Genomic DNA, 22,832 nt, shown 5'->3' with positions numbered 1-22,832 from the left:
GTTCCAGAAACTCTGGAAAACTTCCTAGTTGTTATTTATTTATTTATTTATTTTACTATTTCTGAGGTTTCTTTCAATTGAGATCGAGATTTAGAAAATCCACTTCTCACTGCCCTAGCTAACGAATGGGACATGTTTGATTAGTGAGAGTCATTTTGAAGTACCACACACAACATTTAAGAGGGCCAGAAAGACGGCTCCAAGGGCTGGAGCATATGGTTTGTCCCAGGTTTGTTCCCTGAGCACTGCAACAATTTCCTTAAGCACTGCCCAAGCACTGCCAGGTATGATACAGAACCCAAAACTAAACCAAAACAAAACCTGAAAGAAATAACAATAACAACAACAACAACAAAATAGCTTAAGAATGGGAACCATCATATTTAAGCTTTTTCCATTTACTAATTTTGGGGTAAATTAATCCCTTGCAAAGTAAGGTTTTTCCAATAAAAAGCATGCTTAATTCAGGACAAGGTATCTATCTTGCCCCCTACCCTTCCAATAAAGATTACCAAAAAATATCATGGATTTGGATATTTTTATACTTACTTTTGCCATTCTCATTGCATCTACCTCAAAACCATATTTCTTATAGTATAAGCTCTGTCAGGAAGGTACTTAGGCTTACATCAGACAAAATGTAACTAAATAAAAAACTTAAAAAAGAAAAATTTGATTTTGGCTTCTTTCTTTTCCTTTTTTTGGTTTTGAGGGTCATACCTGGCAATGCTCAGGGGTTATTCCTGGCTCTGCACATAGGAATTACTCTTGGCACTAATTGGGGGACCATACGGATGTTGGGGACTGAACCTGGGTCAGCCACATGCAAGGCAAGTGTGCCCTACTCACTGTACCATGGTTCCAGACACAAGAAAGGAAAGTTTTAGTAGCTGTTTCTGGTTTTATAACTACTAATGGTATAAGACAGATGATCGGAAATGAAGATCTAGTCATTGTCTGTCCACAGAATATCCAAGCCCCATAAAGGTGGTAGAATAATTTGCAGTTTCACTTTTAGTTAGATTAATGCAAGCTTGATTCCATTTACTTAATAGGATAAACTTTTCATTACTGGCTATGGTGTCACTGTCTAAATTACCATGCAGAGGTGTTAGTGCATTCTTATCCTTCCTGAAGAAAGGATCCATGGTTAGATACAGGAATGACTCTAGGTAAGAGAGAACAGGCTCAGAGTTAGGCCTGTGCTCTCTTAACTGGAGTGTTCTCTTCAGACTCAAGTTTATAAACTCTCTATATCAGGGGCTAACATCCAGAAAAGTTATTTAGTTGGTTGATGTTATAATTTTTAATAGTCCCTAATAAATCTTCAATAAATACTATCTTTTGAAAGTTAAAAAATCATGTGAATCAACAAGAAAATGTGTAAGCAAGCAACAGAATCCTTTAAAATTAGCAAAGGACACCACTATATATAATCTACACAGGGTGAAATATAAACCATATAAAAATAATTCAACCTTACTTGGAATTAAGCTAATGTGTTTTAAAGCAATTCATTTTGCCATTCATACTATGAATAATAAAAATACAAAGTTTAACAGAGTCAAGAGTTTAATAAGATGGATATATTCATATACTATGATAGACTATTAAGAAAGCTGGAAAGAGGGCAAGAGGAATAGTCTAGGTGGTAAGGGCAGCTGACTCCCATGCGATCGCAACAGATTCAAGCTTGAATCTCCAGCAGCTCAAACAATCCCCAAGCATGACGAGAGGTCACTCCTGAGCACAGAGCCAGGAACAACCTCTGAGAACAACAAGTTTTGGCCCCCACACTAACCAACCAAAAACTAACAACCAATTAGTCAACCAATCAATCAATCAAACATACAACCAAACAAACCCAAACTCCCTAAACTGGAAGAAAAATGTAACAAGAACATCCCTAAAACACTTCTTGGGCTGGGGAGATAACCCAATGGCCTGTGCTCACCATGTGCCAGGACTCAAGTCCAAACTCTAGCACCACATGGTGCCAAGCCTCTGCCCACAACACTGTGGGGTGTGCCCTTGGAGGCTTCATGGCACCTCCAGGTGTGACCCTCAAAGGCTCTCAAGCATCTCTGGAGGGCACTAGTGATCCTTGGCACTTCAGGGCTCAAATGGTTCTGCATTCTTGTACCTAAGTACTCATCCATCTGGCCTGGTTGGCTAAGTACTGCCAGGAGTGAGTACCAGGCTTCCTGAGCACTGCTTGGGAGAACCCCCGGATACTCCCTACCCTGCATTAGAACTGACACCAGAGATAACTATTGAATATCCTCTTTGAGAAATAAGTTCTAAGAAATTAATGATATTAACAAAACAGATTATGAAAAGTTTCATCATATACTATGCTTATAGTCAAACATGGAAAACAGTCTACAGTCCAACAGAATGGGAGAGTTTGGCAGATTGGGTTCTCATGCTTGCCTTGAGTATCAGAAGCATTTACTACAAGATGTTCAGACCTGATCTCACTTTTTCAATTTTTCCCTTGAAGAACTCTATCTTGAGAGTTACATTTTATCATGGTTCCAAGGTGATAATATTGACAAGCACCAATAATTCATCCTGCTGAATGCTCTATCATCATGGAGGGTTGTTTTTTCTTTTCAAAGTTTTAATCAACCAGGGAAAATATGGGTAACATAAAGATAAAACAAAAGACAACCAAGGGGAGAGAGACACGTTCATATCTTGGCTGCACGAGGCCCTGTGTTAGATCCCTGGAACAACACAAAACCATAACCAAAGGAATAAATCTGTGTACTTATTGTAATCCTAATTTAGGATTAAATTACGTGTGCATTTCACAGTAAGGGAAAAGTACTGAAAAGAAAACAGTCAATTTTTATCTCTGTGTGAAGAAATTATGATTCATTTGAATCACCTGCTATCTGCATCCACACCAACCTAAAATGAGCAACCAAGACAAATGATGCTTTAATAATGCAATCCTCTCAATTACTTATGACACACTGCCTGATAGGACTGATTTCTGCAGATCACAAAACATACTATGTTTCAAATTTTGAAAAATTTGAGAGATAGATTTTAGAAATTATTTTTAAGGATCCAGGAAAATATTGATTGTTCCCAAGTGTGTGTTTCGCCTTGGTTCACTTGATTCCATGCTCTGGTCAAGGCTAGAGAATTTGTGATGCATTTGGCTTCTACAAAGGCGCTACCTTAGTTGAGGGGAATAAGTCAGGCAGAGAAGTATGAGTAATGCATCAATTAGCAGGTCTGCCTCATCTGATGGGATCTGCAGGAGGTTAATAGAACTCTTAGTGGCCTGGAGAGATCATACATATTTACACAGACAAGGGAAGATTTTTCCCTTAGGTCAAATTAAATGAATGTGACTGTGAATAGACTTGAGTCCTGCTAAGTGGGCCATAAAAAAGTACTGTCTTCAAAAAAAAAGAGACTCCTTGACTGAGAACTGTTTATTATAGAACATTTCTTACAGGCTCTTTCATAGGAATCCAAACAAATGCAATTTGTTTTATATTCCTGTCAAGACTACATCTCTATTTCCTGAACACCCCCAAATTCTAAACAGAAAAAGTTGTTCTATTTCAACTGTTATGCAGCAGATAAATGCACACAAAACTCCCAGGATCACTCTAACAAGCAAATAGCTATTTCAGGAAAGACAAAAAACGCACTCCCTAATGAACTCACAGTGTTATTGAAATCTTGGTGCTGCATCAAGAGTGTTGCCTGTGTAACACAAGATATGCATACGTGGAAATCAATCTCATGCAGGATGAATGGACAGGAAGGACACATTATATGGGATCTATTTAAAATTGTGGTTTAATCAATGACAATACCCCAAATTAAAGTGAATAGCAGGAGTTAATTTAAAAAACTGAAAGTTCACAAATAAATCCAAGAACTTTGCATAAAGTCAATTAACTCCCAGAAAAAGAATTTTTATTAAGAAACTCTAAAAAGTAAATAAAATCAATAAGTAGTCAAATAATGTTTAGAGTATAAATATATCTTAAGAGAAGATATTTGTACACAAGTTCTACACTTTATCAGCATTTAGGCCTAGAAGAAGTTCTCAGCATTATCAATGCTCCACTGTTTTCAATTTAATTTGTAATTGTTCTATTACTTTATTTTTAATTTTCCTTTCAGTAAATAAGCACATGATTTTTTTTTGGCTTCATTGGATTTGTTCACTCTTTTGAAGGCAGGATTTGGGCTCAATTGGTATAAATAGAATTTTAAAAAAAGAAAACATAATTTTTTAAAAAATCTGCAGCTTGTGCATGTGATGACAAATAAGGGTTTATTTTTTTCCTTCCATATGCAGGCACTATTGATCAGTAATTTTAATATCCAGATTAGAGATGGCATTTTGTTCAGTTGGGAAGATAATGCAGACCCAATATGATTGATAATAAGCATTTGAAAAACACTTTGAAAAAAAAGAATTTTGCTTTGTGGGTTTTAGATAACATGAGATTAATGTATGAGCCCGGCAAGCTACCGAGAGTATTCGATATGCCAGACACAGTAACAACAAAGTCTCCAATGGAGACGTTACTGGGCCCGCTCGAGCAAATCGACGATTAACGGGAGGGCCTTTACCTTTACCTTTAATGTATGTACCTTATTTTTCATAGGCCAAAGGAGTCAAAGAGAACTAGACAAATGAAGTAGAAATTGACCTAAGTTCCAGGAATTGTTTCTAAATTGTTTGTTCATTAGAATTTGCTCTCAAATAAGGCAAAGTCTGAGATCTAAGGAGCATTAATTTCAAAGAGCCTTAATTTCAAAGTGATTTACTGATAATTTTGGTATTGAGTGTTTTATTAAGTTTTTCAAGCAGTTTAATTTCATGCTGTCTATTATAAGTTGCAGAGTAGAATTTTCTATCTTTCCTGGGTCAAGGACCTATTTTAGAAGCTAATGAAATCTATGAATATTTTCTTAGGGAAAAAAATGCCAAGGGTAGTCATGAGCACAGATAAAAACATATCTAGTCTCTTATTTTTAAATTAATTACTATCTTCGAGCCAGTGTACCAAGGTAAGAGAAACAAAAATATTTCTATACTCATGATGGCTCCAGAATTTTAATACAGATTTTGAGACTGTGACAGGACAGGAAGGAACTTGCAGGGTGCTAGGCTCAATCTGTTAAGAATCTGAAAGCATACACATCATGTGAGGAATTTTAAAGGACTATGGACCAGCTCAATACAGATTTTAAACACTAACAAAAGGTTTTTGATATTTTTGATATTAAAATATATATTTGATATATTTAAGCTACTAGGAATAATATTTAGGAAAGGTTATTCAGATTAAATAATTTAATTTTATTTATGGCAGCATTTGGGTGCTGTTTCAGATTGCATGGGTTAAAGTCCCCAGCCCAAAGCATCTGACTATCAAATAATCCCACAGAGGGATTTGTTTTAAAGGGAGATTATAGACTCCTAGATCTTGAAGGGCTTCAAGCTACCTCTAGGGATCATTCACTTTTAAATTGTGATTATTATCATTCTAAAGTAAAATTCCTCAAACCCCAGGGAATTGTCACACTCACTGTAGGTCTCCTCACTGCAGATGCCCTGCTGTGACCTGTGACAAACTGTGATTTGGGATTCCTTCATTCTCCTTCAGTTAACTCACTCTGGGGCCCACAGATTAGGTTTCCTTTTTTTCTATATTTGACAATTCTCAAAAACTTCCAGCTTCTGATTAAATGAGAATGCTAATGCTTTTAAGTCCAAATGTGATTTATAGGTAGTCTCCAACCATTTCTTTCTACAGATGTGGTGACTGAGACCTGAAGAAAGTTAGGTGGCTTGATGACCAGAGCCAGCGGGGATATAGCACTCCTTCTGGTGCAGTGAGTTTTCTTCCAGGACTAGGCCTGCCACCTCTGCTGCTGCTGAGCTATCCCTCCTGTGGCTCTCTCGTGAAATAGTCAATATTTCCTGAGAAGTCTGTTATGTACACCAAGTTTCAACTAGTAAATTCGTAACTTCCGTTTTCTCTGGTTAAATACTCCTTGAGCTGATAGAAAACTTCAAAGCAGCCTTGCATGGAGGAGCCCAGGGTTCTGCCCCAGGCACCCAAATGCCCCGGAAGTATTGCTGGGAATGACCCCAGAGCAATGCCCAAAAAGTAGCCCCTGAGTACTGCTGGGTGTGGTCCAAAAATCAATCAATCAATCAATCAATCAATCATACTTCAAAGGTAGGTGATCTTGTCAACTAAACTGATTCTTACCCAAGAAAGGACAGTTTTATTTAAAAAGTAAATTTATATGGTAAGCTGATTTGGTTAATGGTAACATACATTTTCTGTCAAGGTTAATGTAACAAATGAAAAAGGTCATTTTGATATATACAAAATAACAAAGGTTATTCTGGTATATAAAGGTTCTTCATGATTTCTGTTCTAAGATTTTTGGATTAGATCCTCAAAATATGTGCATAAAGAAGTGTCTTAACAATGGATTTAATTTTTTTTCACAGATGTAATAGGATTCTAAGAGTGAATAGGAAGTGAGCTAGAGGTGGTGACATGGGGACAGTAGGGGAGGATCTGGGGCACTTTGTGGTGGGAAAGTTGCAGTAACTATGTTCATCAAAGTTCATCTATACTGTGAATATCACTTTAGTGATTGTGTTATGTACACATTATATATATATATTTGCATGTATGTGTATATACATGTATGTATAAAATAAAAGCAGTCTCGTTATTGAATTTTCATTCCTTCTCCTTTTCTATAGATGACTATACATATGAACTACATTCCTGAAATCTCCCTAATTTATATTTTAATTTTTACCACACTCACCTTACCTTTATTCCTTTATCACTTGAGACAAGATCCATGGGTTTTATCAATCAGTTCTCACCTACCCTGATTCAAAATAACCTACTTTCCTCCTTTTGAAAAATAGTGATTTGTCTAACATCTCATGTAATTCATTACTGCCTGTATGTTCTATCCTAATTCTTCTGACATTGAAAACTTCCCAAAAGCTCAGCTTCTATAGACTTTTACAGTGAACCAAACAAAGTGTTTTTTTTTTTTAAGGATTGTCATTGTATCTTCAAAGCTCATAAATAGCAAAGGTAGGACTTGTACTCAAATCTGTTGAGTTGCAACACCCAGTTTTAGAATTCCAGATAGAACTTCACTAACCAGGAGATAATCTTCCTATTCCCCAGATAGAATCTCTCCCACCAGGTTATTTTCTTATAATGCCCAAAGGAATTTCCTTCATGGTTGACTCCAGCCTCACAATAGAACCCTCACTAAGAATTCTCTCTCTGTCCCTCTCTATCAACTTTTCTAAAGTTCTTGCCATTTTCCAGTAGTCAGTCACTGACTTTAAGATGCAGTCATCAACATGTACACCTGAAACTCCTCATAGGCCTTCCCAAGGATTCGACTGTGCTTAGTGCTTGGTTCTTTCCATGACAGAATCTAGAGCACTCCCACTCGCTCCGAGCCACACTTTACAATGTGATCACTTTATGGTTTTCCTTCTTCTTGGAGGATAGCAGTGGTGTCATATGGCTTCTCAGTCTCAGTCAAGGAGGAAATAGAGTAGACACGGCATCACTCCATGTAGAAGTGACACCTCAGTGAGCTGTTCATCAAAGTGGTGTTGCATGAAAGTCACCTATCGCCCCCTCCACTTTCATATAGGCGCCGTGATTGACAAAGCTGTCAGTAATAGAGTTTCAAGCATATAATATATAATACATTATATATATTTGCATGTATGTGTATATACATGTATGTATAAAATAAAGGCATCACCAGTGTCGGTATCCCTGAAGTAATGTTCTATAGTCCCTGCTTGGGCCCCTAACCCCTCGCCTCCTATGCAATTTCTTATTTCCAAAAATGCAATTATAGTTTGGGTCACATATTTACTATAGGGTTGACTCTTACGGTTTGATGTACACAGTTACCTCACCTCTACACCATCAAAGTGTCCAAGATCCTTCATCAACGTCCTACGTTACCACCACCCTCAACCCACCCCTCTCTTGGTACTCCTAGTTCTGTGATTCCTGGCCAAGGTTTATCATAATGTGATATCTTCCATTTCCTTGTCTTATTACTAAAAGCAACCAATTAACATCAAATAGTTGTACTGAATTTAAAGGGTGTCATCTAATAATGAACCCTAATTGATCTGGGTAATATGTGGTATTAGAATGTTTAAAGTGAAATAAAATAAAATACTTCAAAACTGTCTAGTAAATGTTGGCAAGAGAGGTATCAAATTATAAAGAATAGCTATTCTTACGAAAAATGTCAAACAACTGGACCCAAATATAAGTAAAATAATTTAACTTGGTTTTTCAGTTAGATTATTGACAGTAAAATTAAAAGGTGCACCAGATCCGTTTGCTGGAGAAGAAGATAAACTATGTAATAAAATTAAATGTAACTCTTTTATGAATTTTTTTGGAAGCAAATAGATTTTATTTGGAGGATTTTTAAGATGTGGAGGTGGAGAGAGTGAAAGAGTAACGTACTCAAGAGAGAACCCGGGCTTCTCCAAGGGCAGAGAGAGCCCCTACACACATTCTAGCATTAGACACGAAAGCATGAAAGTACACATCTCAAGAGGGGAGATGTGGGCAACACATATGCTTGGGCACCACATGTGCTCCACCACGTGGGCGCAAGCAGCACTTGGGCTCAGGCAGCATATGCACTCTTTTATGAATATTAATGAAATCTGGCAACTCTATGTAAACTCTAAGATGAAAATTTCAGATTTTTGTAATCCAGTTCTAATCAATTTGAAGACAACAAATAAAATATAATTTTCAGAAATTCTTCTGGTATTAATCAGCTACATAGAGCAGTATAATTCAACACACATTAGAAATTAAAATTTTTCACCAACATATTAAATGCCATCTGCATTTGGTTTCATGTTAATAATAATGTATTTTAAAATGTTTTTCAATTTACTAAATGTCTAGACAAACTTATGTATAGATAATTCCAATTTCCCATTAAGTTAATGAGAAAAAAATTAAGGTATCAGATTTTCTCTCTCAATTTCAGATTTCCTAGAAGTAGAGCAGTACTTGAATTAGACTGCTTTTTCTTCTTGCCCCTCTGATGTAGGCAGGTTGATAGGGAAGGGCCCCATGGCATTGGACTCCTAGGAAGCAATAAAACCAAGCGTCCAAGGCTAAAAAGAGCCCACCTTATGAGCTCAGGAGCCTGGTAAGACTTCCCTTGGTGCCAATAGACCCAGAAAAAACCAGACTCCCCTCCAGCAGGAACAAAGGCCAAGGAAAGGAATTTCAAAGAAGACCATCAACCTCTCCCAATTCTACCCCCTTGGCAAACACCCTAGCAAGGGACTGTTACCTAGGTAGAAGCCCCCTGTGTGGCAGCTTGGGAAAAGGCCTATAAAATCACCTTGAACAAAGGAAGCGCCTGTGCATATGCTGCCTGAGCCCACGTGCTGCTTGTGCCCATTTGCCCGAGCACACGTGTTGCCCCATTTCCCCTCAAGATGTGTACTGTGTGTAACTCTGTCTCCCTTTCTCTCCCTCCTTCACTTTCCTCAAAGAACTACCGAATAAAATCTGGTTTTACTTCATTGCTCCTGAAATTCTTTTCTGTGAGAAGAACAAAGACCTGTAAGGCCTGGGGAAGGCCTGAGACTGATTTTCCTTTTTGGCAAAGAGCAATTCCAGTCTGAGTCCATGGCTGCCCAGAGAAATCAGGTGTTGGGGATCAAGTTCCATGCTGAGAAGGCCAAATGGACATCAGGTGTGGGCTGACAGGCACCCTGTGGGGTTGGCCGGACTCATGCCAAGGAGGGGCTCATGGCAGACTTTATCAGTCCTTGCCTTCACAGCGGGTCCTGGGATGGCAGAGTTGGATGGGGAGAAAGTGACCTTATCTCTCCTCCCCACCTCATATAAGGCATCCATGGGGGCCACCAACTTCACCTTGAGTAAACCTTAAATGATGCAGTTTTAATTGTCTTTAAAGTGATTCTGCTTGGCTTATGATAATTTTTGGCTTTGGTACTGGTTTGGTGGGGAATCACAGAAATAGAAAAAGGAAAGTGATAAAAATAGGTCATTGAGGGGGCTGGAACAATAGCACAGAGGGTAGGGCGTTTGCCTTGCACGCAGCCAACATGGCCAACTCGGGTTCGATTCCCAGCATCCCATATGGTCCCCTGAGCACCGCCAGGAGTAATACCTGAGTCCATGAGCCAGAAGTAACCCCTAGCATTGCCGGGTATGACCCAAAAAGCAAAAAAAAAAAAAAAAATAGGTCGTTGAGAAAAAGGGATTACAAACTCATGGAATCCTGAAAGAAAGCCATGTGACCTGGCCACTCAGAGGGAACTTTGACCAAGGAGAGCCTTGAGACTTTTCTGTTACTCTGAAAATAGCCAACACTTAAGAATTCTAGGTGTCTCTTAAGATTTTAAGGTTTTTCCTGGAAGTGAAGCTATTAAGTTGTTTTTGAGAGCATTGAGGCTCTTAATCATATTGCAAAGCAGAATGAGATTCTCTCACTTGCATTTATTTTGGCAGTGCTGGGATTAAACACAGGGCTTTACATAAGCAAGGCAAGTGCCCAACTGAGTCACATACTTGGCCCTCTCTCCTTTCTTATTTTAATCAAACAATTAAGATAGAAAGAGAAAAAAAGAAAGGTAAAAGGTTAACATTCTCTTGCCTACATTTGCTTTTATTGGTGTTACACCAAAGCATATCACCCTTTAAGTTTTTGCTCCTCACCAGAAGATGAGTTCTTAGCTATGAGTTTGGGCACATTTATAAGCAGTTTTTAATATGCCTAGTAAATTGAATGCAATTAATATGAAGTCAATAGCGTACAGTTATTGAGTAATCAAAAAATGGTGTTTCATCCCAAATTTAAATTATGTAAAGGAACTAAAAGCATTGTATTGCTACTAAAAGTTCTTTCCCTGGATGAGAGTACCATGAAAGCAGTCATAAGAATTCAAAGTATGCAACAAATCTGCCTTAGATAATTAATGTCTGGATGGATATAAAATTCTATCACATAAATTGTCCACAAAAATTTCTGTGAAAATGTGCCTAAGCACTCGTACATCTGGCATCTTCAATTTTAGGAATGAATGAATCGAGACTGAATAGTATATTTCAAAACAGACCCTGTATTTTGCACTAAATGAGTCAGTGAAATGGTAAAAATCAGGTTCTAATTTGACAACAAAATGCATTATTTGCTAAAAAGTGCAGTGCTTCAGTTTATGAACTTGATGACCACTGCAATATAACTCTTTATGTAAACAGTGAGTAGGCATGAAAAACAAATTTCTATTTCATATTTATTCGCTCATGTCTATTACTCATTATATAATACCAATGGCTCCTGATGAGAGGCCAAGAACCTCTGTCAAAATATACTCTTATGGAAATATTTCTTTATTAAAAAAATCCAACAATTCAATTTTATGGTGAACTGACTCTAAATAAGCTTGTAATGAAGACAGAACTGTATTTCTGAAAGATGATGATGACCATTTACTGAAAATAAATTGCCTGAATTCTCCTTTATTCACATCTCTTCTCCTTCTGAAAACTTCCTTCATTTTTCCAGAATCCCACATATTTTTCTGAGTCTTTGTGTCTTTCTAGCTGGGTCACATCGGCTTTGGGCAATGAAAAAAAATATGACTAGACCCTTCTAATCCATATGTCTAATTTTCTTCTAATTTCAAATTCTGAATGCTTTCTACAGTTCCTCCTCATTTAATTTTCCCCCTTGTCTTCTTGTCTATGGAGGACTAATTGGAAATAGAGTACCAAAAGCAGGAAACTGAGGATTTCCATGGACAACATAAAAAGAGAGAGGTTACAGTTGCAAATACTAAAACTGAAAAAAAATGGCTTGGGAAGGGTCTAAATGTATGGGGAAAAATGCTCAAGACAGTATCTCTTCCTGCTTACTTATCGCTGGAGCGATAGCACAGCAGGTAGGGCATTTGCCTTGCTTGCGGCTGATGTGTGTGTGTGTGTGTGTGGGGGGGGGGTGGTTCGATTCCTCTGTCCCTCTCAGAGAGCATGACAAGCTATTGAGAGTATCCCGCCTGGCAAGCTCCCCGTGGTGTATTCAATATGCATATGCCAAAGACAGTAACAACAAGTCTTGCAATGGAGACATTACTGCCTGCTTGAGCAAATCGATGAACAACGGGAGGACAGTGCTACAGTGCTACTCTGTACACAGTATCTCAAGAACTCTCTACTTCAGACCAAAAGTCCAGACTGACTAATTTTAAATTATCTATCATTTAAATCACATCATTGCTTCTCTTAATTAAAAAAAAACTTAATAATATTTCTTCTACAGCAATGCAGGATTTTAGTTTTCTATTTTCGTAACTCTTTTCCCCATTATGGTTGAATTGGCAGGAATCTTCCGTGTCTGTGTATAGGAAAATTGATGTTTAATGAAAATTTCCCAATCCTATGCAAGAATCTAATCCTTAATGGAAGGTTGGCACTGATATTTAATGATGATGGAAAACAAAAATGCATTAGCCATTAAATGAATATGACTCATGTGAAAGTTTTTATTTTTCCTGTTTGAACATTGGTAAGTGGATGTTCAGGTAATTATTATGCGCAGGTGGCAAGTGGGGTTCCTAATGCTGGTGGGTTAAAACTATAAATGTGTAAAGAAAACAGGATTAAAAAGTAGGTGGGGGAGGGGTTTCCTTCAAAGGGATGGAGCCCATTCTTTTGAAAGAAAACTCCCCTCTTACCTTGGTCCTGGAGCTGGTTAGTTCTCCTCTGTCCTCCTCCTAGGGGAGAAATACCCAAAGTTAAACAATCATAGAACATGGTCTTGTATTCAAGTCAAGTTCAGTTCTGGCCAACCCCTGCCCCATGTCTCACAAGACACTACCAAATGTCTGATACTCTGGGGCCTTCACTGGATTGAACTTAAAGTCCACTTGAAGAATTAAGCCAAAGGGAGATGAACATGGTTTCTGCCAGGGAATCAAAATTATTGACTTTTCACTTGGCTCTGTGAGATAGCTAATGAATTAGAGCCTGGTTTATGGCAGGAGAATTGTCAAAGAGCAGCAAGGGAGTGATTTTTGTTAGCTAGAGTGCATCATGGAAGGAATATCAAAGGAAAGTACCTAGTTCTTAGGAAAAAGGGGTGTGCTGTGGTGTTCTAGCCTGTCTTATAACAGTCTTCCCATATTTTGAGACTGAAATGGTACTTATGATATTGCTAGAAGCAACACCATATTTGGAGTGGTATAAAATCTTATATGGACAAGGATTATTGCAAAATAAAAAATATCAAAAAGGTTATTTGATGGCTGGGTTAAAGAAAGGACTGGATGGTGTATATTTTCAGAAACTAGGAGAAAATCTCTTTCAAAATGAAATCACAAATTAGATAAAGATTATTATTTTTTCTTTAGTGTATATTTTTCTATCTAGAACTAGGTGTCTTTGGAGAGAAACAAAGTAGTATAGTAAAAGGAGCATTGTCTTGGGCATTAGACAATAAAGAAGCACCCTACTGCAGATGTGTGATCTCACATCATCTGTCTAGGTAAAGATAACAGAACCAATATACAAAGATGCAGGGTGTGCATAAAATATATTCAGATGCACGTGTTGTTAAGTCATAGTTATTTTCTTTCTTTCCGATGGTCTCTGATATTACTTTGTTTTAGTTACTTTGTCTCTTTGGAGGCTACTGTCTAACTATGCTCAGTGTCAGTTCCTAGCTACCCTTTGGCATAATTTTAGAGACAGTGGCTGGCTCCCATTTAATAAGACAGTCAAATACCAGACAATTGATTGAATTCTGTGAGACATGAAGGAGAGTGGAGACCATGAGTGAACCTGAACCCATACAGGATCATGTGCTATTGTTATTTAACTTTGGGTAACTGATTAAAATTCTTCATCAAGTAAAATGACATCAGGTGAGAAGATGGATGTATTTTGGAACCTACATTGTCACAGCATATTCCAGAGATGGCAAAATGAAGAATGTTGTAATAGTTACTCTAATGGCTATTATGAAAATAAAATGTGTAGAGGAAAAATATCATTTGGAGGATTCTATACTGTATACATCTATTACTATGAACATTTTTTCTAGCATTAAATTCATCCTATGAAATTAAAATCCTGTTCATGTAACATGATAGGAATATGGCATACTAAAATGCTTCCAGTGACAAACATACATGTTTCCCTTTAAATTATTCCTCAGGAAATGTAACTCTATTCATTAACTTTAATGAATATTCTAAAAAAAAGTATTTTTGGCAAAACAACCTTTTATACATGGAACTCCATATATTTCAAAGAAAATCATATAAAAATGGAGCGTTTCCTCATCCCACCCCAAAACAAATACATATGGAATTCGTAAAACTATGCTTTTGATGGGATAAAAAAAGAATAAATTGTATTTGATGAAACACCTACTTCATCCATGACAGTCACTTTAGGTTGGGGTCTCACAGGAAGTATCTTTCTCATCAGAAATGATCTGAGAACCTATGAATATCTGTAGCTTCACTGTCTGGATGGGGTAAAATTATGGTGGCAGTGACATATATCTTCAAGCATCAGGGTATTTATATTTGCTATTTGTGATGAAGGGAAAAATGAAAAAAAAAAGAGTACTGAAGTTGTAGAGGTTATCAAGGTTATTATAATGCCTTAAAAAACCTCTAACTTACATATTAAAACACCTTTCATTTCACATTATCTAGATGTATTTTGTAATCATAATTGGATATAAAATATACATTTTATTGTAATAAAAAAGGGGACTTTTCTTTATAAAAACAGTCTAATGCTTCATTTTCTGTTTTATTCCTTATTTTATATAAACCAATAAATTTTGTCAGATTTGTACCTTGCCACATGTTAGATGCCAGCATTTTTTAGACATCTGTGAAAATAAGGATACAAGACCCATGTCTATCTCCATTCTACTGCTTTTCACAGAGATGTGCTTTCCTGAAACACTTCCACTGAGAAGTATAGACAGACAGCTATAAAAAAAAAGCAGCTAATTACTGACAGACTTAATCACAAAATGATATGATCTTCTAATGAGATTCTGGGAATGAATTGTTCCTAGTCTCTTTAAGTGTCTGCAATTTCAAAGAAGTACATGAGATTTCTTCAGTTGTTTAAAGATCATCCAGGGCCCGAGTCAAGATCTCTGACTCCACAAACAGGAGGAGAGTAGTGTCTCCATCACAAGGCACTTTCCCAAAGAGATGAGACCCTTATTTCAACAACTCTGCTGTCTCTCCCTGCTCCCAACACTGCCCCCCCAATACCACCCCCCAGTTTTGGGTTAGTTTTAGTGACTATGAAATCTTGGTGCTGACCTGAAATCTATCTTTGTTATTTACTTTAAACAAAGTTTAGTTTCTTATATAAATTAAACAAAATAGTGTTTTGAGGTTTACATGGTATTTTCACCATGCCTTGAAATGATCAATGTTGCCAAAACTGTGGAAAAGAAGAATCAGAAGATATTTCATAAGTTTTCAGAGTAAACTGTATATTTAAAAGTCCCTTTTAATTCTCCCCCCCCCCCCCCACCAAGAGCACTGGAGAAGTCAGAAGATCAAATAATTCAGCAGTGGGAATGGGGGCAAGTCACCTAATTCTAATGCTTACCTCTGTAGTAAAATGAGGTCAATGAGGAAGTGAAAAAAAAAAAGGTATATGGAAATGGTTTGAAAGCTAGAAGGTTGTGTGTTACTATTATTATTTCACTTAAGAAATATACTGCTGACAAATATTTAGAGTTTTATATGAAGTCAAATTTCAACAACAACTCAGTATCACTAAAGAGCACTAATTGAAATGGATAACTTATTCAAGGGTGGGTGGTGGGGGCGGTGCTTTGACCCACACCTGGCTGTACTGTACCTGGCTACTGGCTGTATGCTCAGGGATCACTCCAGACAGCATCGAGGAGATAATTTTTCTCCACAAAGGATCAAACCCTGGTCTCTGCATGCAAGGCAAGTGCCTTAGGCACTGTCCTATTTCTTCAGTCCTTAGCTATTATTTATCTTATCTCATGCAGTTGCCGAACAATTTTAGTAGAAAGCTGTTGTTTCGTTCTCTCTGTGTCCTTTTTACACTGGGAGACAACTGGGTTAGTTTTTCTTACATCTACTTTGAAATTTGTATACAACTAGTCTCATCCCACTAACTTCAAAACACTTCTCAGGAGCAGCAGCCACCGGCCTACTTCTGATTTTATGTCCAACTAGCCTCAAAAACAACAACAGGGTTCATTTTTCTTCCACTTTAATTAAGCACCTTTTCAAAGAGTTACTTGTAATGCTTATGATACAAGCAATATGGATTAATTTGATCAAGTTGACAGCGCTTTCAGTATTTTTTAGGTTTTAAAAAATTGTAGTAACAAGTGAGGGAGTGGGGAGGTGACAACATCCTTTTCGGGTTCCTAATAAGATCCTGGCCTATTGCTTCTGCAAAAGGATCTTCAGAAGCTTCCTGAGAGCCCAAAGATGAAACAACAAAGATTGTTTCATAGGGGAGTCTGGTTAAACTTGACTGTTAGTGATAAATTGTGTCTGTTTTTATGTAATCTTCTATGTAGTGATTTAATAATAAAAAGGAGTCCATACACTTTTTTTTAAAATGGGAGCTGTTTGTATGACATTTGACTCCAATTTAGTTTACTTTGGCAAACTCTAAAATATTTAGCACATAAGAGAAAAACAGAATATTTAGCGTTTCTGTAAAAATTTATCTGTGCATCCATTTCATAGAGTACCCCAGGGGGGAAAACTAAGCAAAAAGAAAAAATCTAGCTAGCTAACACAGTGAGTTTATGACTACTGGGATGGTGGTATTTAAAGTGATAGACATTTTCATATCTCTTAAAATTCTATACTCCTAAAGGCAGAATTGATGTTAGAAGTATTGTTACTTTTGATTTCTCATCACTGTTGAATTGTGTTACTAAATATATTGAAAAAGTCTCACAAAAAAATGTGAAAATGCATTTAAATCTGTGGCACACTGAATAAATTTTACATTTTCCAAAAGTGTGGAATCTGTTCATTTGAAATAAACTACTTTGAATCTTAAAAAAGAATTCCTTGATATCAAAGAAGATAAACAATGCATTCCTGGTATTTGTCACTTCTGTTAGCATGATTATTATTTACAAAATATTCTGGTTATTATTTTTTGGGGGGGCAGGGGCACATCCATAGGAACTCAGAACTTATTCCCGGCTCAGCCTCACGCAAGACAAGTGCCCTCCCTGCTGTACTGTCTCTCTGGCACCTACTTCATCGACTCATGCTCAACATAATGCTTACTTCTGGGAAGGTTGAGTATTTGAAGAAGAACAGTGATTTTCTCTTCAGCTGATACTAGGTGCTTATGAATCTGTGGCAAAATGATCTCACATGTCTATTAGTTCATTCTGAAAATTAAATAGGACTGAATTTTTGGGATCAAATCTTAAAACAAGTGACAGTTTCTGATTCCTAGCTCAATTTAAATAGATTATTGTGAGGTTTGCTCAGACAAAATGGCAACTGGGACCACATGATGACCGGCTGATGAGACAGCAACATTCCTGGAACAAGAGACCACTGTGACCCTAGCACAGAACAGGGCTGATGGCCCACCTGGCACCAGGAGGCCACCAGGCTGCATCCTCTGCTTCCTCACCTACAGCTAACGGGGGTCACCCATGCACACTGGTCCCACTAGTCTTAGTTCTCCTCCCCCCAAGAAACTTAATAGGCCCCCTAGTCTCTCCGAGGGCGTGGCTCTGCCCCAGCCTCACCAGAAGTTTGTAGAGATGGCTCCGGAGTACAACCCAATAAACTTCTACTTCCTTCCCTTTACTGGTCTCTGACTGTGTCAGCTGAGGTCAATTATAATTCTAAACCAGGATCTTTACTATATTCCAGATAGTTCTTTTTTTCCCCCCAGCTAGTTCTAAATGAGCACAAAGGACTTTTATCTTCCTGCTCTTAAACATGAAAACAAAACGAGCCCATGTGAATAGTTACTATCTTTAGAGACGAGGAGTGAGCTCATAACATCCAAGCTGTGGATGAATGGTTTCCCATATGCTGTGCTGAAACAAATGAATTTTCATTATTTATGAAAAAACCATTATTGACTTATGATGTAGTGAGTAGGGGTTTATTATTATAAAACGGCATTAAAGCAGCATCTATAGAATTCCAGATTTCGGGGTTTATTATGTCTCCACAACAAAAGTGAGATTTATGGTATTTTATCACAGGCATTTATACTTTCACCAAAAACCTGGTTACTGTCAGTCCCTCCAAATTATGGTGCGTATCTAAACTATTCTCTCTACATCTAGTAATTCTGATTATGAAGGGCGCCACTCCCTCTGCAGCCCCCGGCCACCTCTTCGGTGCCCAGGTTCTTAAGAAACCCGCAGGAGCACGGGCTGCGACCCTTCTTGTTTTGCTCTGATGAGCTGTTCAGAGCTGTGAGACTTCAGAGGAGACAGGATCTGAGAGTCTCAAAAGCTCCTTCCTGGGCAGGTGCCGGGGCTGCCAGACTGAAATCTTCCTGGCATCTTTTCCTTAAAAAAAGTAGGCTGGGAGAAGATGATATAAGGGATTCACAAAACCCCAGAAAACAACCCATCTTGACCTTGCTACTATCCTCAGGATTTACCAACAACTGCTCTAAGGACAAGCAACTGTGTAACTCCAACCTTCAAGGGCATTTTCTCTGCATAGAAGTCATGAATTCATAGCCTGAGGGCCTCGAGGTAGGTGAATCAATCTGACATGTTCTCTTTAATAATTGAGTATAAAACAGAGCCAAAGTGCAGAGCTGTGGCTACGTTCAGGAGCAACCTTATGTACCACAGGAATGAAACAATCTCCTTTTTTTGGAATTTAAATATTAGTGCAGATATTGCCAAGAGGGAAGAAATGAAAACAAATTCAAACAGAGAGAACTACAGGGATGATTGATACACTCAAATCCAGCTGGGTCACTTCTAAAGGTGAGGGGGCTCTGTGTGCCACACAGGCAACCCCTGCTCTGCCTTGGATGACCCCTGGGCCAGTGCTCGAGTCCTTGCCTTCCTGAGCTGTGGGTGAAGCCTTCTGATGCCTGCATGCCCAGTACCTCCTACTTGGGGGTGAGGTTGGGGGCTCTGACAGCCCCTTGTGGCTCACTGCTCCGTGTGAGGTTCCGGTCCTACTGCTGAGGTTTCCCATGCAGGTACATACCAGCAGACAGGGCCACACCATCTCCAACTCAGTGTCACCACAGAGACCATGACATGACAGGCACTGATGTTCATGGCTTGTGCTATTTTCTGAACTCTGGGCTTCCTGGTACTGTAAATGTTTCTTCTATCCCATTGCCCAGACCCTTTGGCCTGGCTTTGCTTTGACTGTCTAGATTCTCAGTCCTTCCTCTTTGTGAATTCCCGCCTGGCCAGTGCCCTCTGCAGGAGTCACCTCCCTTTAATGCTGCTGTCTCTAACTTTCCTACTGGAGAACCCACACCGCATTTTCCCCAGCTGATACACTCCCAGAAACCCATGTGCTCCAGTCTGGTGTGTGTGTGTGTGTGTGTGTGTGTGTGTGTGTGTGTATGTGTGTGTGCACGCACGTGTGTGTGTATGTGTATGTGTGTGTCCCTTTCAATCTGAGTACACAGGATGCAGCTGATCATTGAATCTATTCCTTAATAAGACAAGCAAGTGACATGTTTAAACATATTTAATTCCCAGACATATACCAACAAGATACACACACCAGCAATGGAAGGAATTGTTCACCTATAGCACATTTGTTGCATCTCAGATTCTGAACTTTAGTTTTAGGTGCAACTTTGTGTCTCTTAAATACATCTGGCACCTGAAGGTTTAGACATAGTGGCCTACAGGTTGTGCATCATTTTAACTGTGCCCTGGCATTAATTTAATTTGAACTGTATGGGGTGTAAGTATTCTTCCTGGAGATTTCCTTATCTTTCCTTTTTTGGGGAGGGAGGCACCCCTGAAAGTGCTTCGTGTTTACTCCTGGCTCTGGTTACAGAGCTCACTCTTGGCGGGACTTTGGAGCCCATATGCGGTGTTGGAATTGAACCCAGGTCAGTTATGTGCAAAGCAAGCACCCTACCGTATGTACCATTGCTCTAATCTTGAGATTTTCTTATCTTTATAATTATTGTTTTTTAAAATGAAGCAATTGCATGTTAGTGAAGAACAATAATTTGGAATTCTGGCTCTTCTTAGAACTCAAGCTGACTGTGCAGCTTTAAACTTTAAGTCTTTTGTAGCCATTGATATTTAGATCTCTTTGAGGTGATCTATATTAATATGAACACAAAGTGCACATTTTCTCAGGCAAGTTCTTAAAATGCAATTTCTCATTGTAATTATGGGGAGAGCAAAGGGGTGAACACTGAATTTAGAAACTTTTAAACTTGGTGTTACCTACAGCATTCCTAGAGGGAACAACTTGAAAACCACTTGAAAAATTCCCAGTTGCAACCCAGGAAACATCTGGGAAATGAACCAGCAAGTGAATGGAGGTGAATCATATCAGCAATTTTGTTTACTAGTGGGAAGAATAGCAAAAACAAGTAATGCCTGGCAAATCTTAAAGAAATGCAGACAAATGCACCGTTTTCCCCTCCTCGGGGAACTGTAATTTTAATCATCTTTTAATTATAGGAAAGGGCTAAATGTAAATAAAATCTAGAATTTTAAGTGGCAGCATAAAGTTTTATGTTTCCTATCACACTAAAAATCAAGTAAATGAAGCATGCAGAATGTGGATTATGGAGACTGTTTTCCCCTGAGGTACACAAGTACTGCTATCGCTACTGTCTGCCATTCAGTTTGTACATGGAAAATACTGGTACCCAAGGTAAACATGAGCATGCCTAATACCAAACTGGGTGAGAGTTCACGACATCTCACAAATTCTGTGTGTGTGTGTGTGTGTGTCTAATTTCTAATCAAATAGGATTAGTTATTAGAAGAATAACTGCTGGGATGAAGAAGAGTCAGGGAGGCACTTGTCTACTCTGGTTTGAATACTCTTACCACATTATGGTCCCCAGAGCACCCCAAGTGGTCACTCCTAAGCACAAAGCCAGGAATAACCACTAAGCGCTATTGGGTATGACCCTCACCCAAACGAAACAAAAAATATTCCAGAAAATAATGACATCAGGAAAATTAAATTATCTGTATAATCTTGTTAACATGATGCCAGATTACTAAGTAGTATAGGGGCATGAAGAGGTGGACAAGAAGTGACATAGTGACATTGGTAGAGAGTATTGTTCCCTTTGGTGGTGACAGGGTGCAGTAACTTAGTAGATCACTACCATAAACACTAACTATTGCAATCATGCTACCTGTTAAAAATAAATAATGTATATGTGTGTATATACCTGTATGTGTGTGATACCAAGAAACACCAAGACTATTTAGAAGCCAAAGTATATCTCTGTTCATAATAGTTATAATATAAAAATCATATCTATGTACAAATGAGCTACGCTGCAGCTCCAAAAAATAAGTTAAGTTTATTCACTTGATGGGCTGGAGTGAAAGCACAGCGGGTTGGGCATTTGCCTTGCATGAGGCAGACCCAGGTTCGATTCCTCCATCCCTCTCGGAAATCCTGGCAAGCTACCGAGTGTATCCCGCCTGCATGGCAAAGCCTGGCAAGCTCCCTGTGGTGTATTCGATACGCCAAAAACAGTAACAACAAGCCTCACAATGGAGATGTTACTGGTGCCTGCTCGAGCAAATCGATGGAAGATGGGAGGACAGTACTACAGTGCTACAGTGCTGTTCACTTGATGACAAGTTCCACTCAGTAATATACTTGAACTTAAATTCCAGTTCGTTTAGTTATTTTTCTAGTGTCCGTGGGTGAGGCCCCCCCCCTTTTTTTCGATTTTTGGGTCACACCCAGCAATGCTCAGGGGTTACTCCTGGCTCTGCACTCAGGAATCACTCCTGGCGGAGCTTGGGAGACCACATGCGATGCCGGGGATAGAACCTGGGTCAGCCGCATGTAAGGCAAATGCCCTACGCACTGTACTATCATTCTGGCCCCTGTCCACATTAAGTTTTAAAAATTGGTTTGTCCTTAACACCAAAAAAAAACCCCAAACCGAAACCAAACCAAAATAAATAAATAAATAAAACAAAACAAAACCCAGCAAAACAAATCAAGCAAACAAAGCCTACAACTTAATTCGAACACAACAACCAGCAAACACCTTTCTAAACTTTCCACGTATATCTGAGTATATGACTGAATTTTAATGCAATGTCTCACAGATTTTATATCAGAAGATGGCTATTTAGGGATAAAATATGACCAAAATATTTGGAACGCCTCAGTTCTCCAAAGTGAAAGTAATTATTTTTTGGTCTATAGAGTGCTAACTCTTCCTACTCCAAAACAGACCAGGGCCAAGAGACTGTATTAAATATTGCAAGAAACAGTGCAATGAAAACGGTTCTTCTAATGCCTGGTGACATCTCCCTCTGCTGCGTGATGGCAGTAGGTAGGCTGCAAACGAAGTTTGATGCACCTGATGTTTTTAAACAATCAGTCACCACAGCTGCTGGTTCCTGCTGAGTATCCACAATCTCTAATGGGACCTCAGTTTCTTCTCTCTCTGAACAGCTGATACAAATTCTTTTAGAACTACCTTTATTTTTCAAAGATCATTTTATTTGGGGGGAGGAGG

The 22,832-nt window shown here is 38.4% G+C and overlaps 1 protein-coding gene across 7 annotated transcripts in view; it reads right to left on the bottom strand.

Moving 5' to 3' along the window:
- GRIA4 (glutamate ionotropic receptor AMPA type subunit 4) overlaps window positions 1–22,832 on the bottom strand; it is a 339,539-nt gene that overhangs the window by 15,821 nt on the left and 300,886 nt on the right. The window contains exon 15 of one of the 7 annotated variants that reach the window (XM_056115208.1): window positions 12,812–12,850. The exons of the other annotated variants lie outside the window; for them this stretch is intronic. Coding sequence (XP_055971183.1) covers window positions 12,829–12,850 — 22 coding nt within the window. The 3' untranslated portion in view covers window positions 12,812–12,828. The remainder of the gene's footprint in view (window positions 1–12,811; window positions 12,851–22,832) is intronic. 7 annotated transcript variants of the gene reach the window in all.

Source organism: Sorex fumeus, unplaced genomic scaffold (genome assembly GCF_029834395.1).
Source record: "Sorex fumeus unplaced genomic scaffold, SorFum_2.1 ptg000028l, whole genome shotgun sequence".
NCBI lineage: Eukaryota > Metazoa > Chordata > Mammalia > Eulipotyphla > Soricidae > Sorex > Sorex fumeus.
This window is presented reverse-complemented; position numbering and strand designations above follow the sequence as displayed.